Source organism: Paramormyrops kingsleyae, chromosome 16, assembly GCF_048594095.1.
Source record: "Paramormyrops kingsleyae isolate MSU_618 chromosome 16, PKINGS_0.4, whole genome shotgun sequence".
In the NCBI taxonomy this organism is placed as follows: domain Eukaryota; kingdom Metazoa; phylum Chordata; class Actinopteri; order Osteoglossiformes; family Mormyridae; genus Paramormyrops; species Paramormyrops kingsleyae.
Genome location: NC_132812.1, coordinates 5,498,100 through 5,510,995, shown reverse-complemented (window position 1 = coordinate 5,510,995; position 12,896 = coordinate 5,498,100). Strand labels below are relative to the sequence as shown.

Below are 12,896 nucleotides of genomic sequence, written 5' to 3'. Positions count from 1 at the left end.
TTGTGATGGCAGCAAAGTGGCTCCAAATGTGCCCTGAACCGCCCAGTCCCGCTCAGCTTATGTCATGTGCTGCTGATCATTATCAGGACTCCCATTTACGCTGTACGCATTAACGGGGCCCCCCCCTCGGGGCCCGTGCACACAGCGCTGAAGTAAAGTGTAAAGTGACAGTTCCTCCCAATGATTTTATCCCCTCTCAAAGGCCAGCATGTCAGGCTGAAATCTGAGTCCTACACAGTAATGAGCCCAGCAAGACATAATTAAGATCAGGGTCCGATCTTTATTCCTTCTTAGGAGACGCTGATCCTCACCATTCGTACTTAGTCATAGGCCTATAACACGCTCACACCTATTCTCCTGAAAATACTGTCTAAGCTGTTACTATTTAACAACTGATACATACTGAAACCTGATTTGCCTCTTTGTTTATATTCCTGGCAGCGTAACTGGAAGATACTTATTCGGTTAAATTCAGTCCAGTCTGTATTTTTTCTAATACAGTGTCCTTTCCACTGGAAAGCCCAACCCACCCCCTTCCCCCCAAAAGAAAAGGATAAAAAACTTGGCTGGAGAACGTAATATCTAGAAAGCAGCAAGATAGAATACAAAGGCTATTAGAGGCCCAGCGACAACAACTAAATGCGAGGCTGTCTGGGTGCCTGATTCCACACAGGGCTGGCTTTGCGAGCTCCTGCGCTGGAAGGAGAACCCCACCCCGGAGAACCGGACCCTCTGGGACAACCTGTGCACCATCCGGCGCTTCCTAACTTTGCCCCAAGCAGACCGAGACCTGGCCTATGAGGAGGAGTCCCGACACCAGCACCATGGCGAATGGCCACACACCGTGCTGCACCCCCTCCCAGAGCCACAGGTGAGGCTTCGGGTCGGGGGTCCCCCTGGCTGCCAGACACAAGCACGCCTGCATGCACAGATGTGATCATTCTCCCACTGTTTTGCTTTCCGTTCATGCTAAATTTCAATGAAATCAGAGACAATTCGGTTTATATCATGGTGGTCAAGCACCAAAGCTCAGCCCATGATAACCTATGGTAAAGAATGAAAGAGCGCTCTTTGCGTGTAATCTCAGTCTGGCCTGTGAAGCTATGCTGAGCTGCGCCTTCTTTGACGCCAGTTACATGTTCATCCTTGTGGAGGGGATGCAGGATTGTAACCCCCACCCCCAAATAATCAAAATCAGCCAATTCAATCCCCTAGACCCCTTAAAATGGGTGGAGACCTCAACCCCCCAATGCTCAACCCAAAATTATGCTCTTGTGCTCACCGCTTTTCCCTAAGGAACTTTCATAGGAACAAGGCTGCACAATCCTCTGTTTCTGTAATAGAGGGAGGAGAAGAGAGGGTAGCTGTAAGGCTAGAGAACAGCTACATGCAGTGCCTGGACAGCTGCAGGACAGAAACTGAAATCAGAGACTATACAGCAGCTAAATGCAGTGCCTGGACAGCTGCAGGACAGAAACTGAAATCAGAGACTATACAGCAGCTAAATGCAGTGCCTGGATAGCTGCAGGACAGAAACTGAAGTCAGAGACTATAGAGCAGCTAAATGCAGTGCCTGGACAGCTGCAGGACAGAAACTGAAGTCAGAGACTATAGAGCAGCTAAATGCAGTGCCAGAATAACTGCAGGATAGGTACAGAATATAAAGAAGGCCTAGTGAAGAGAGGAAAAAGGAAAAACCGGAGAGGGAGACATGCATGTATAAATTTTTGTGTATATACTAGCCGCCCTTGTAATGTGATCCTTTATCCTGTCTGTGTGCTATTGTGTGCCATGCTGGTCTATGTACATGTAAGCCATGTGTCTATGACCCACGTATGTTCTCCCGCCAAAGGCAGCCAATGAGAGCCTGGGCAGTTTTCTGCTGCCTTGAGGTTAAACGCCTCTCCCCAGAACCACCCCCCCCCCCACACAAATGCACACAAACACAAACCACCCACATCTCCACCACAGGCCCCGTGGCTCCAGCCAGCCGCCCGCCAAAGACCACACGGTGTTCAGCTGCTCCACACACACACACACACACGCACACACACACACAGACAAACACACACACACACACACACACACACTCAGACACACACACACACGCACAGACAAACAGACAAACACACACAGACAAACACACAGACAAACACACACACACACACACAAACACACACACACACACACTCAGGCACACACACACAGACAAACACACACACACACGCACACACACACACAGACAAACACACACACACACACAGGTTTGAAATTATATCTTTGTGGGGACTCGCCATTCATTCTCCATTCAAGACTTCAATCCCAACATGACGACCGTAACCCAGCCCCAATCTTAACCATAAGTGACCAAACAAAATATGAGACTTTTGGCGTTTTTACTTTTTTGACTGCATTCACAGATTTTAATAAAACTGAGGTTATCAAAATGGCAAGCTGAAAAATGTCCCCAAAAGTAAGGAAGTTTCAAAGCCCCAAATGTAATGTAATCTATGCAACTCCCCCCCCCCCCCCCACTCTCACACACACAGACAATCACAGCAGCATGTCATGTATTCACCCATAAGCCTGTCCCTGCTATCACTCTACTTCAAGCCCAGGAAACCATTGTCTTTGCCTGCAAAACACTTGATCTTGGAGGGAACTAAGTGACCAATAACTGAAGATCGGAGAAAACAAAAGGTAGCACAGAAGTAAACAATAATTTTATAATATATCTTGAGCTTTGCTTGTATGTGTTTCTGTGTAAATGTGCATCTGTGCGTGTGTCTGCCTTTGTGTGTGTGTCTGCCTTTGTGTGTGTGTTCTACACCCCTGTGGGATCAATCCCCGCAGCCCTGATTGTGCCTGTGTTTTACCAGGGCTGCTGTTGTGACACGCTCATTACTGTGTGTATTTAATGTAAGTGCAGCCTTCAGCTGGTTGGCCAGACCCTTCCACCATTAATCATTCCTGCCTGCTCCTGCTGAGTGCTGCAGGGTTTGGGGATAGTGCCGGGGCCGGCGGCTCTGGCGTCTCTCACACCATCATTCATTCACTCCTTTGCATTCTGCTTTTCGGGGGTCTTGATTCACACTTTAAATTCACATAAAACCCTGAGATGTCATCTGTGGAAGGAACTCTCTGCCTCCATCTGACTGCCTCTATAGCATTAAAGAGTGTATTTTGCATTGTATATATATTTATTTATTTTACAATGCAGGCCATCTTAGTTTATATATAAAATGATTTCTTAATGCAGTGCACTCAAAACAATCATCTTAAGACATGAGAAGAAATTTTTGAATCAGTGGTATGAGCACTTTGCCAAAAAAGTACTTTGGAGTTGGCGGGTAAAAATGACTTGATATGTACCCAGAAGCAAATTCAGATCAGTCTCTGTGGGTATAATTTAAACATTCCATACCCCATGTGCAGTTCATATGACACGGACATTTGAACTCCAAGCCATCAGGCCACAATTCCTGCTGCTAATACTTGTCTCTTATCTTAAGAAGACTTGGGGTTTATGCTGCATCTAGCCTGAGCAGGCAGAGAGTGCCAATGCATGGTTATTCCACACACTATGTCTCTCGTGCCTTGTCTTTCTCACCACCACGTTTTGGTTGCTCCATTAAGAAAATCAAGTTTGTGTGTCAGGATCATAAGTTTGTTTGTTTGAGATCAGGCAAAATGCTCCACACATTTCTTTTAGGATATAAAAGACTTGAGCTGGTCTACAAAAGGAGTATCTGTGTGGGTGTGTCTGTGTGTGTGTGTGGGCGGGGGGTACAGTGCCCCCACAATGTGATAAAAACCTGTTATTATGACCTTGTAGGGACATTTTCTGGTTCATGACCTGGGTAAATGTATTTATTTGTGTGTTCGTCCTGCCCCTGGAATGGTAACCGAGGTATGAAGCATTGCTTTGCCCAGTTTAGTCACTATCTATTCTACAGATGCACAGTAAACCCTAAGGGTATGAGTGAGGAAATAGTGAAACAACACGTAAGCCAACACATTTCCTGGTAGCACTAGCCCCAGTAACCCCCAGTAACCCCCAGAAGACAAATTCAGAATGTTTCATAGTTTGGCTGGAAGCTAATATTATTTACGAGACCCTGTCATTATTGGGAGGAGGTGGGGGATAATAATTACTATTATACATATGTGGGCCCTTTAATTTAGATTTACCAAAGATTGGTAGAAAATGTCTTAAACATGGTTCAGCAATATGACAGCCTTTGATAGGGTGTTGTGGGATTGCACCTTCTTTCAAAACCGCCATCTATTGGCTGGGTTTTGATGTGGTATTTCAGTCAAGGGGCATCAGCGATATTATTGCCTTTAATCTAAAGTACAGCACAGTGAAAATGGCCTCTAGCGGTCAGGTCTAGCCACTAGCTAAGTAAACATTGTTCTTGCTTTTGGGCTTAATTCAGTTTGGCGGTAAAACATGGAGGAGACTGTCTAACAAATGCTATTCCATTTTTCAACAGGCACTCACCAGGCAACCCACCCAGCCCTCAAAAGACCCCTCCTCTATAAGCGAAGACTCAGTACCTGCCTCAAATGCAAGCTCAGGAATTAAAGAAGGGGTACAGGCCGGAGCGGGTGGACCCAAGAAGCCCCGTCTGAGGACCAAGATCTCTCTGGAGTCACTAGGTATTCTGCAGAGCTTCATCCAGGACGTGGGTCTGTACCCTGACCAAGAGGCCGTCCATACACTGTCCGCACAGCTGGACTTGCCCAAACACACTGTTGTCAAGTTCTTCCAAAACCAGCGCTACTACGTGAAGCACCACGGTAAACTGACAGAGCTTGGTGACGCAGCCGGGGACGTCTCAGAATACCGCGACGAGGAGCTTCCCTCGGGCTCTGAGGATGCCGAGTCCATCGAGGAGAGCAACCACGAAGGGGAGCGTTTCGTCTCAGAGACAAGGAGTGGCCCCAGTGATGCCAAGGAGCGAGCCCAGATCCTGACTGCCAGCCCAGGAGGAAATCCCCCCAGCCCCCAGGACACTGGAGAACACCAGAGATAATTCAGCAAGAACAAAAACAGAGAGGGGGGTGCAGAGGGAATGAAGGGGTGAAATGTGGACCACAACAGTGAATAGCTGAGAGGGGGGGGCAGTGGTTAGCTGAGAAAAGAGAAATGCATCCAAGAGTCTGGTAAAAGGCCATGATAGACCAGGGTAGAGCAGGGGGAGCTTAAGGAAGCTAAAGCGGAGCTAGAGGGAAAATGCAATGAAAACACAATGTAATACCTCAGAAGTAAGGAGGATGGGTATGTGTATGTGCGTCTAAGAGGGAGCTCTGTCCTGTAACACTGTTCTTAGTATATACATTTTGAAAGGTGGGTTTTCCCAATAGGGGCCTACTGAACTGAGTCAGTGGCTGGGTCACCTGCTATCTCAGCATCAGTCAGTGGCGTATCTCCTTTGGCTGCTCCCTCCCAATGCCCTGCATGTGCCCATGTGGAGATTGCCAAAAGTCAGCTGCTATTTTGCCTGATTACAAGGGACTAAGCTGAAGATGACAGCGGGAACCATCCATCCAGACATCCAAAGCCAAGACGGCAGGGCCTGTAAGAGGCTGAGAGCAGTTGTCCCTCTGGCTGTGGATCCTACGCGGCCGTCGGGAGTCCCTGACTGTGGCTGTCTCGGGGTTTATACACAGTATATTTTGGAGTCACTGTGATGGTTGATATCAACGTTTCTTCAAACAAATGTGGTTTGCTGACATCTTGAAGATGTCAGTCAACCTCCAGCCCATTTCCGGCCTTCTCTAAATTGGTTACATTCCCCATCACCACTTCCCCCACCAGCCTGTGGGGGTGGGAGAGAAGTTCAATGCTGAGCTGAAACCCCCCTTCAGCAGGAACCCCTCACATTCTGCACTTTAAAAGAAACCCGGGCGATGCAGCCGCCTTCCCCGGTTGTTCTCTGTTAATTTTCATCACAAGGGAGACAGAAATCCATATGTTGTCATCTGGAACATTCTCTGCACCCTTTTTCCATCACTGTTAACACAGCTCCAGTCTCTCTGCACCAAACAACAAACAGGATGGCAGTTTCAGATACTGGCACCTGAGGACCACAAAAGAGACAGAGACCTACGTGCCAGTCACATGACCTTTGTGTGCATTCCCGGGTTCTATTTGTTTGTGTTTGTCTTTGCAGGTCTTTACCTGTAGTACAGGCCAGGATGGAGGAAATACAGTGTGTTTAATGACAAAATGCTGATGCAAAAATCAGGGACATAAAAATGATAAAAAGTCAAAATACATCCATATATTAATGTTTAAACCTTTCCATAACTGAATAGAGATTCCCATATTTGTGGTAACAGGAAGTAAATGGCCTTCTGTCATTATCTCTGATTGGATTGGCACTCCTTATTCCAATGGACACCATGAAGTTAATTTCACACCCTATTTATTGTTCCCATTATCCATAGGTAATAGTGTTAGTGTCAATATCGTTATCATCTTTGTTTTTTCATTGTGTTACTGTTGTTTTTGTTTGCCTGATGTCAATTTTTAACAGGTGGCAGTTGCTCTGGAAATAATATAATGAGAAATTGCCAAAATTAAGTATGAAAGAGAAGTAGTTACTGAAGTCATGAAATACTGCAGTATTATTTGCATCATCTTTTATAAGGGGACGATTCCAAGTAAAAAGCAACTGGGCATAATTGGAGCAGAACCTTCTAGGCTTCTAAGATTGATATTTAGTTTGGATTATTGAACCTTTAATGATAATGTCCAGCTTCAGTAGAGGGGTACATTGTCTTTTTTCCATGATTCCAGCTATACTTTTCACATGATTCAGTCATGTCAGAGAGGGTCATGTAGAGCGAGGGCCTAGTGCTCTTTCAGGGGAAGCATGTCAGAAAGGGTCATGTAGAGCGTGGGCCCAGTGCTCTTTCAGGGGAAGCATGTCAGAGAGGGTCATGTAGAGCGAGGGTCTAGTGCTCTTTCAGGGGAAGCATATCAGAGAGGGTCATGTAGAGCGTGGGCCCAGTGCTCTTTCAGGGGAAGCATGTCAGAGAGGGTCATGTAGAGCGAGGGCCTAGTGCTCTTTCAGGGGAAGCATATCAGAGTGGGTCATGTAGAGCGAGGGCCCAGTGCTCTTTCAGGGGAAGCATATCAGAGAGGGTCATGTAGAGCGTGGGCCCAGTGCTATTTCAGGGGAAGCATGTCAGAGAGGGTCATGTAGAGCGTGGGCCCAGTGCTCTTTCAGGGGAAGCATGTCAGAGAGGCTCATGTAGGGCGAGGGCCTAGTGCTCTTTCAGGGGAAGCATGTCAGAGAGGGTCATGTAGAGCGAGGGCCCAGTGCTCTTTCAGGGGAAGCATATCAGAGAGGGTCGTGTAGAGCGAGGGCCCAGTGCTCTTTCAGGGGAAGCATATCAGAGTGGGTCATGTAGAGCGAGGGCCCAGTGCTCTTTCAGGGGAAGCATATCAGAGTGGGTCATGTAGAGCGTGGGTCCAGTGCTCTTTCAGGGGAAGCATATCAGAGTGGGTCATGTAGAGCGTGGGCCCAGTGCTCTTTCAGGGGAAGCATATCAGAGAGGGTCATGTAGAGCGAGGGCCCAGTGCTCTTTCAGGGGAAGCATATCAGAGTGGGTCATGTAGAGCGTGGGCCCAGTGCTCTTTCAGGGGAAGCATATCAGAGAGGGTCATGTAGAGCGAGGGCCCAGTGCTCTTTCAGGGAAATTTCCTGATCTATGGCCAGATGTGTGAAATGATATGGGGCCTCAGGCCAGGTCCACCCAGCACACTTGGGTCCACCTTCTTGATGTGATCCTTTGGATTTAAACCTGTGAAGTGCATGTTGCTTTTTGTTTATTTTGCTGAATTGCTTTTAACATGCAACTGTAAGAACAGGGTGGAGTTATGTGGCCTCTCAGGAAGTGAGTATATAACGAGTGTTAGACAGCTTGGTACATGTACACATGCGGACACACATGTACACACATAGACACACGCGGACACACATGTACACACATAGACACACACGGACACACATGTACACACATAGGCACACACGGACACACATGTACACACATAGACACATGCGGACACACATAGACACACACGGACACACATGTACACACATAGACACACGTGGACACACATGTACACACAAAGACACACGCGGACACATAGCAACATTTTGTTTCCACACACTCCTTAAGAATTTCAAAATTCAGTTCATCCATGACCATTGAAGTGACATTTGAGACATTTTTAGGGCAAGTGACTCATTCTCAGGTAGCAATACATGATGACTCCACCAAACATATGAAGTTTAATTGCAACGATTAATAGTTTCAGTATGTACTCTTTAAAAATTTTCTTATGGAAAGATAAAATAAATACAAAGATAAAGCTGCTCCATCATTTGCCAGCTTGACAACATAATACTTTTACCATTCTAATTGTCAGTTTCTATCACATTCATCATCTTATAGTCATTATCATCACTGAAAATCAGTTCTCCTTCCCATTTCAGTCAGCTTCTTCTTTCTTATCACTAAGTGACACTTTTTAAAACTTACATGCATTGTTAAGTTCATAGACATGGTTTGATTCTTTACATTTTTCAAATTGTTTAAATAAAATGCTGTTGGCCCGGTGTTTGTGTTACTCATTAGGCTCTGCTTGGATTTGCATATGTGTTACTTTGAATGAATAAAAGTGTTTAAGGAGCTAAATAGCTAAACAAAGACAGAAGCTGAACCTGTAGTAACCCAGCGGGTCCTTTGTTTGGGGTGTGAGATATTTGGACAGTTACATGTCCTGCTGTCTGGGTGTGTGAAAATAGTCTAAAGATGTTTCTTCTTGTTTCTGCTCTGTGGCACGTGGATTTCTTAGCCGGGTGTGCTGCCTGTGTTTGCCGGGCAGGATGCAGCTCGACTATGGGCCAGAGGAGTAGGTTGACACAGTTCATGCACCACATCCCGTGTGAATCCAAATGATCACCATAATTGAGTTATGGTTGCTGCGCAGGTCCAAAGCAACTCCCTGACTGAACCTGCTGGTAAATGGCTCTAGGGGCCCAGAGTTTTGGGAATGTAGTGCATTAGCAGAGCAATAGGAATGAAACAGTCAATTGACAAGTTCCTGTGGAGGGCATTTTTGGGACTGGATTCATGTAATGCTTCTAAACAGACCACACACAAACTAACCAGACAGGGTAGTTACTGACTTTTGTTTAGATCTGAAAGTGCTTTACCTAAACACCAGTGTGAAAAACGTGACACAGAGACAGTGAACAGAACTACACGACACAGGGACTGTGAACAGAACCACATGACACAGGGACAGTGAATAGAACCACATGACACAGGGGCAGTGAACGGAACCACAGGACGTAGGGGCTATAAAGAGAACCTCAGGACACAGGGACAGTGAACAGAACCACATGACACAGGGACAGTGAACAGAACCACAGGACACAGGGGCAGTGAACAGAACCACATGACACAGGGACAGTGAACAGAACTGCAAGAGATGAGGACAGAAAACAGAATCACACAACATAGGGACAGTGAATAGAACCACGTGACAAAGGGACAGTGAACAGAACCACAGGACACAAGGGCTGTAAACAGAAACTCAGCACACAGGGACACCGAATAGAACCACACAATACAGGGACTGTAAACAAAACTTTAGGACACAGGGGCTATAAACAGAACGTCAAGACACAGGGACAATGAACAGAACCACAGGACACAGGGACAGGACGTGGATGAAATGGTTTCATATGGTATGTGCTTCTCTTTTTTTTAGCTTTACAGGGATTAGGCAGAGATGGGGTCAACACATCTGAGCAGTGGAGAACATGGAAATCAAAAACAGTTATTACAATACTCCTCAAACATACCTTAACCTGCTAATTACTAGGTTTATCAGGTGTGTTTTATTCTGGCCCTCCTGCACTGAAATTGGGGAACACTAGATTATATCTTTTAGAGTGAATGAGGTACAGGTGGAGTTGACTGGAACGGACTCATGGCTGCTTGACTCCTAGATGCCAACTCTCTCAACCAAATAACAATTTTTATTTAAAAACTATTATCAAAATCTCTAGGTGCAAGTGAACATCTATATATCATCCAGACAATACATACATTTGATTTCAAATACAGAGCATCAAGAAGAAACAACAGAAATACAATATACTTCATAGCATGACAGCACTGCCTGATTTCTGAGCCATTGTGTGCACTGGTGGACTCAGAAAGGCCAAAGTGACAGAGTAATCGCTCCGTCTTCCATAACTGCTCATCGAGTAAAAGGTGGTGATGTGAAGCAATGAAGCAAATTGAATGAAGCCATTTTTCTACAGAAATACGTAAAGCCTCCAATGGTTTGAATTAGCAACTTGCCTCTTAAGATAATAGAATCCAGGCAGCAGGTAACTGTCACCCTATCATTTACATAAGATTATCCAGCTTTAGCCAATTACTAAGTATGATTTAGTAACACTATCTCTGAATATATACTGAGTTATTCTTCTTACGATGTTCTTATCACCCCTAATGCTGCTACCAGAACTCTGCCCCCCTTACCCCACCTCCTGTCTCTTTTTCTTCTCTCCCACCCACTTTCCCAGCAAATATCTTCTGTTTACAATTAGCAGACCACAAACGACTACAAGTCGGGGGCTCTGGGGGGCCCATGTGGCCGTGTGGACAGAGCTGTGAGCCGGGCGGCAGGCTCTGTGTCTGGGCCGCAGCCTGTGAGCCGGGCCCCTCCGCCTGGGTGGCGTCATCTGCTCCCTCATGCAGGTCTTTGTTTGTTTTCAGGCGGACACACCGCCCACTTACTCCTGCTGTGACTCCTAACGACAGCCGCGACCACCTGCTGTGACTCCTAACGAACAGCCGCGACCACCTCATTCTGCCTGTGGGCCATTCTGTTGTATGTTTAAGGGGACCTGCTCTTAATATAGAGTGTGTTATGCAAAACATTCCAAATTTTTTCCAATATCTACACGTTTTAATCTCTTCCTTACTTCTTCCCTTAATAAAAGCTTTGAGGGACTGCTTCTGCTGTTTCGGAGTCATCACATCTTAAGCTTCAAAAACTTCCAGAAACTTTCAGACTCCACCGGCTCGTGTACATTTCCAATTCCGATGTCAGATTTCATAGATTTTGTTATATTTGGATTGTTGTGTATAAACACGCAAACCTTTGGCTAAATGAAGAGGCTGACTGCAGCCTGTTTCAGCACTGGGCTAATGTTAACCACGTTTTCTTGGAAGCACTGATCCTCATCTGACTTCAACCATAATGAATACTCCATAAAGTTACACCACTCTATATACTGTATAATGGGTCAATAATGCGCAAATTATTTATTTTTCATATCAAAATGATATTTATTAGAGGCCATTTTGAAAGGCTGACATATGATGCAAAGACTTTAGTTCAAATTTAACCTCAAATGGCCCTTTTATATTACTCTTTATATTTTATATTTTAATTACTATTTATATTTTATATACTGTTATATATATATATATATATATATATATATATATATATATATATATATATACACACACACACACACTGAATACCAAACTGAAAGTGTAAATTGAGAGGTTCCAGGTTACACATAAGCAAATTCAAGCCTGAATACGACATTACTCTGCTGTTTAAGTGATGAATTTGTGAAGTTCTGATCTGTAAAAATAAAGCAATGTGGTCATATTTGGCAATGAAAGTGTACAAGAAAAGGCAGCCAGCGTTCTTCATTTCGGAAATAGATGTCCAAATCATTCCTTGAAAACCATATTCCTACATTACTTAAGGTTAAATGTCTACCTTTCTGCCAAAGTATAAACTTTTGCCATTCACACCACGCTACGCACACCTGCTGCACCCAAAATGATGTTGCCCAGAAAAGATGGCAATTAAAATTCCATCAGTTTTAATCTTTGTTTCATTTGTCATTAAGTTAATGGCTCTAGCTTATGGTGAAGCGCCTTCTAAACTATAAAAGCGCCAAGAAACAGCTTATAAGGCTCAGCTTCCATTAGTCTTGGCAGGTGTATTCTTACCTTGGAGCTGTTGCTACAGATGAAATACATTCTATATGACAGAGAACTTGATACAAAACTGCACAAACTATCCCCTGTAGAGAAAATAGTGTAATTTAATGACTAGCACAACTGAGACAGTTGTGATTATGAACAGTTACATAATTTACATATTTAAAGCAGGGCTGGTGTTTGGCTCTGCAGGTTAGGAATGTCACTGGATCATGATTGGCTGAGTAATGTCACTGCCGGGACCTTGAGCAAGGTCCTTAACCTCATGGCTGATCCTATTTTCTCAGTTGCATGTCACTTTGGGAAAAAAGTGTTGTGGGTTTGAACCAATCAGCATGGCCTGTGAAAAGCCTTGGCAGCCAATTGCACTTCTGTCCAGTATTTCTTCAGGGATCTCAACAGAATGCTATTCTTAAGTGTAATTAGCAGTAATATTTTACATTGGGGTGGTTTGACTCTCCAGAAGAAAGGTGATAAAATGGCTTTAACTGAGTCACAGAAATCTTGTGCTTGTTGGATGGTGTTTCTGACATTTTGCTGGTAAACCTTGGCTCTTAGATAGCATCAGTAATGAGACGCAATGCTGAAGGTTTAAGTGTTTACCTTAATTCAAAATAAAACGTTTTACCCATTCAACTAAATCTAAAGATCATCTCTTCTTCCATTTTTTCTCTTGAGTTGCCTTATTCTCATGGACATCATGAGATTTTGCTTTGGTCTAGATCTTAATATCAAAAAGTTGCTGCCATGGCTCTAGGAAAAAAAACCTGTGAATTTATGGGACAATAACCAAGATGCTTAATAATATAATTTCCCCATTTTCTTTTTTG

General features: G+C 44.6%; 1 protein-coding gene across 3 annotated transcripts in view; it reads left to right on the top strand.

Moving 5' to 3' along the window:
- LOC111852068 (DNA-binding protein SATB2-like) overlaps positions 1-8,638 on the top strand; it is a 36,599-nt gene extending 27,961 nt beyond the window's left edge. For all 3 annotated transcript variants that reach the window (XM_072700625.1, XM_023827582.2, XM_023827580.2), the window contains 2 exons: positions 674-871; positions 4,497-8,638. In XM_072700625.1, coding sequence (XP_072556726.1) covers positions 674-871; positions 4,497-5,039 — 741 coding nt within the window. In that variant the 3' untranslated portion in view covers positions 5,040-8,638. The remainder of the gene's footprint in view (positions 1-673; positions 872-4,496) is intronic.
- The last annotated feature ends 4,258 nt before the right edge of the window (positions 8,639-12,896 follow it).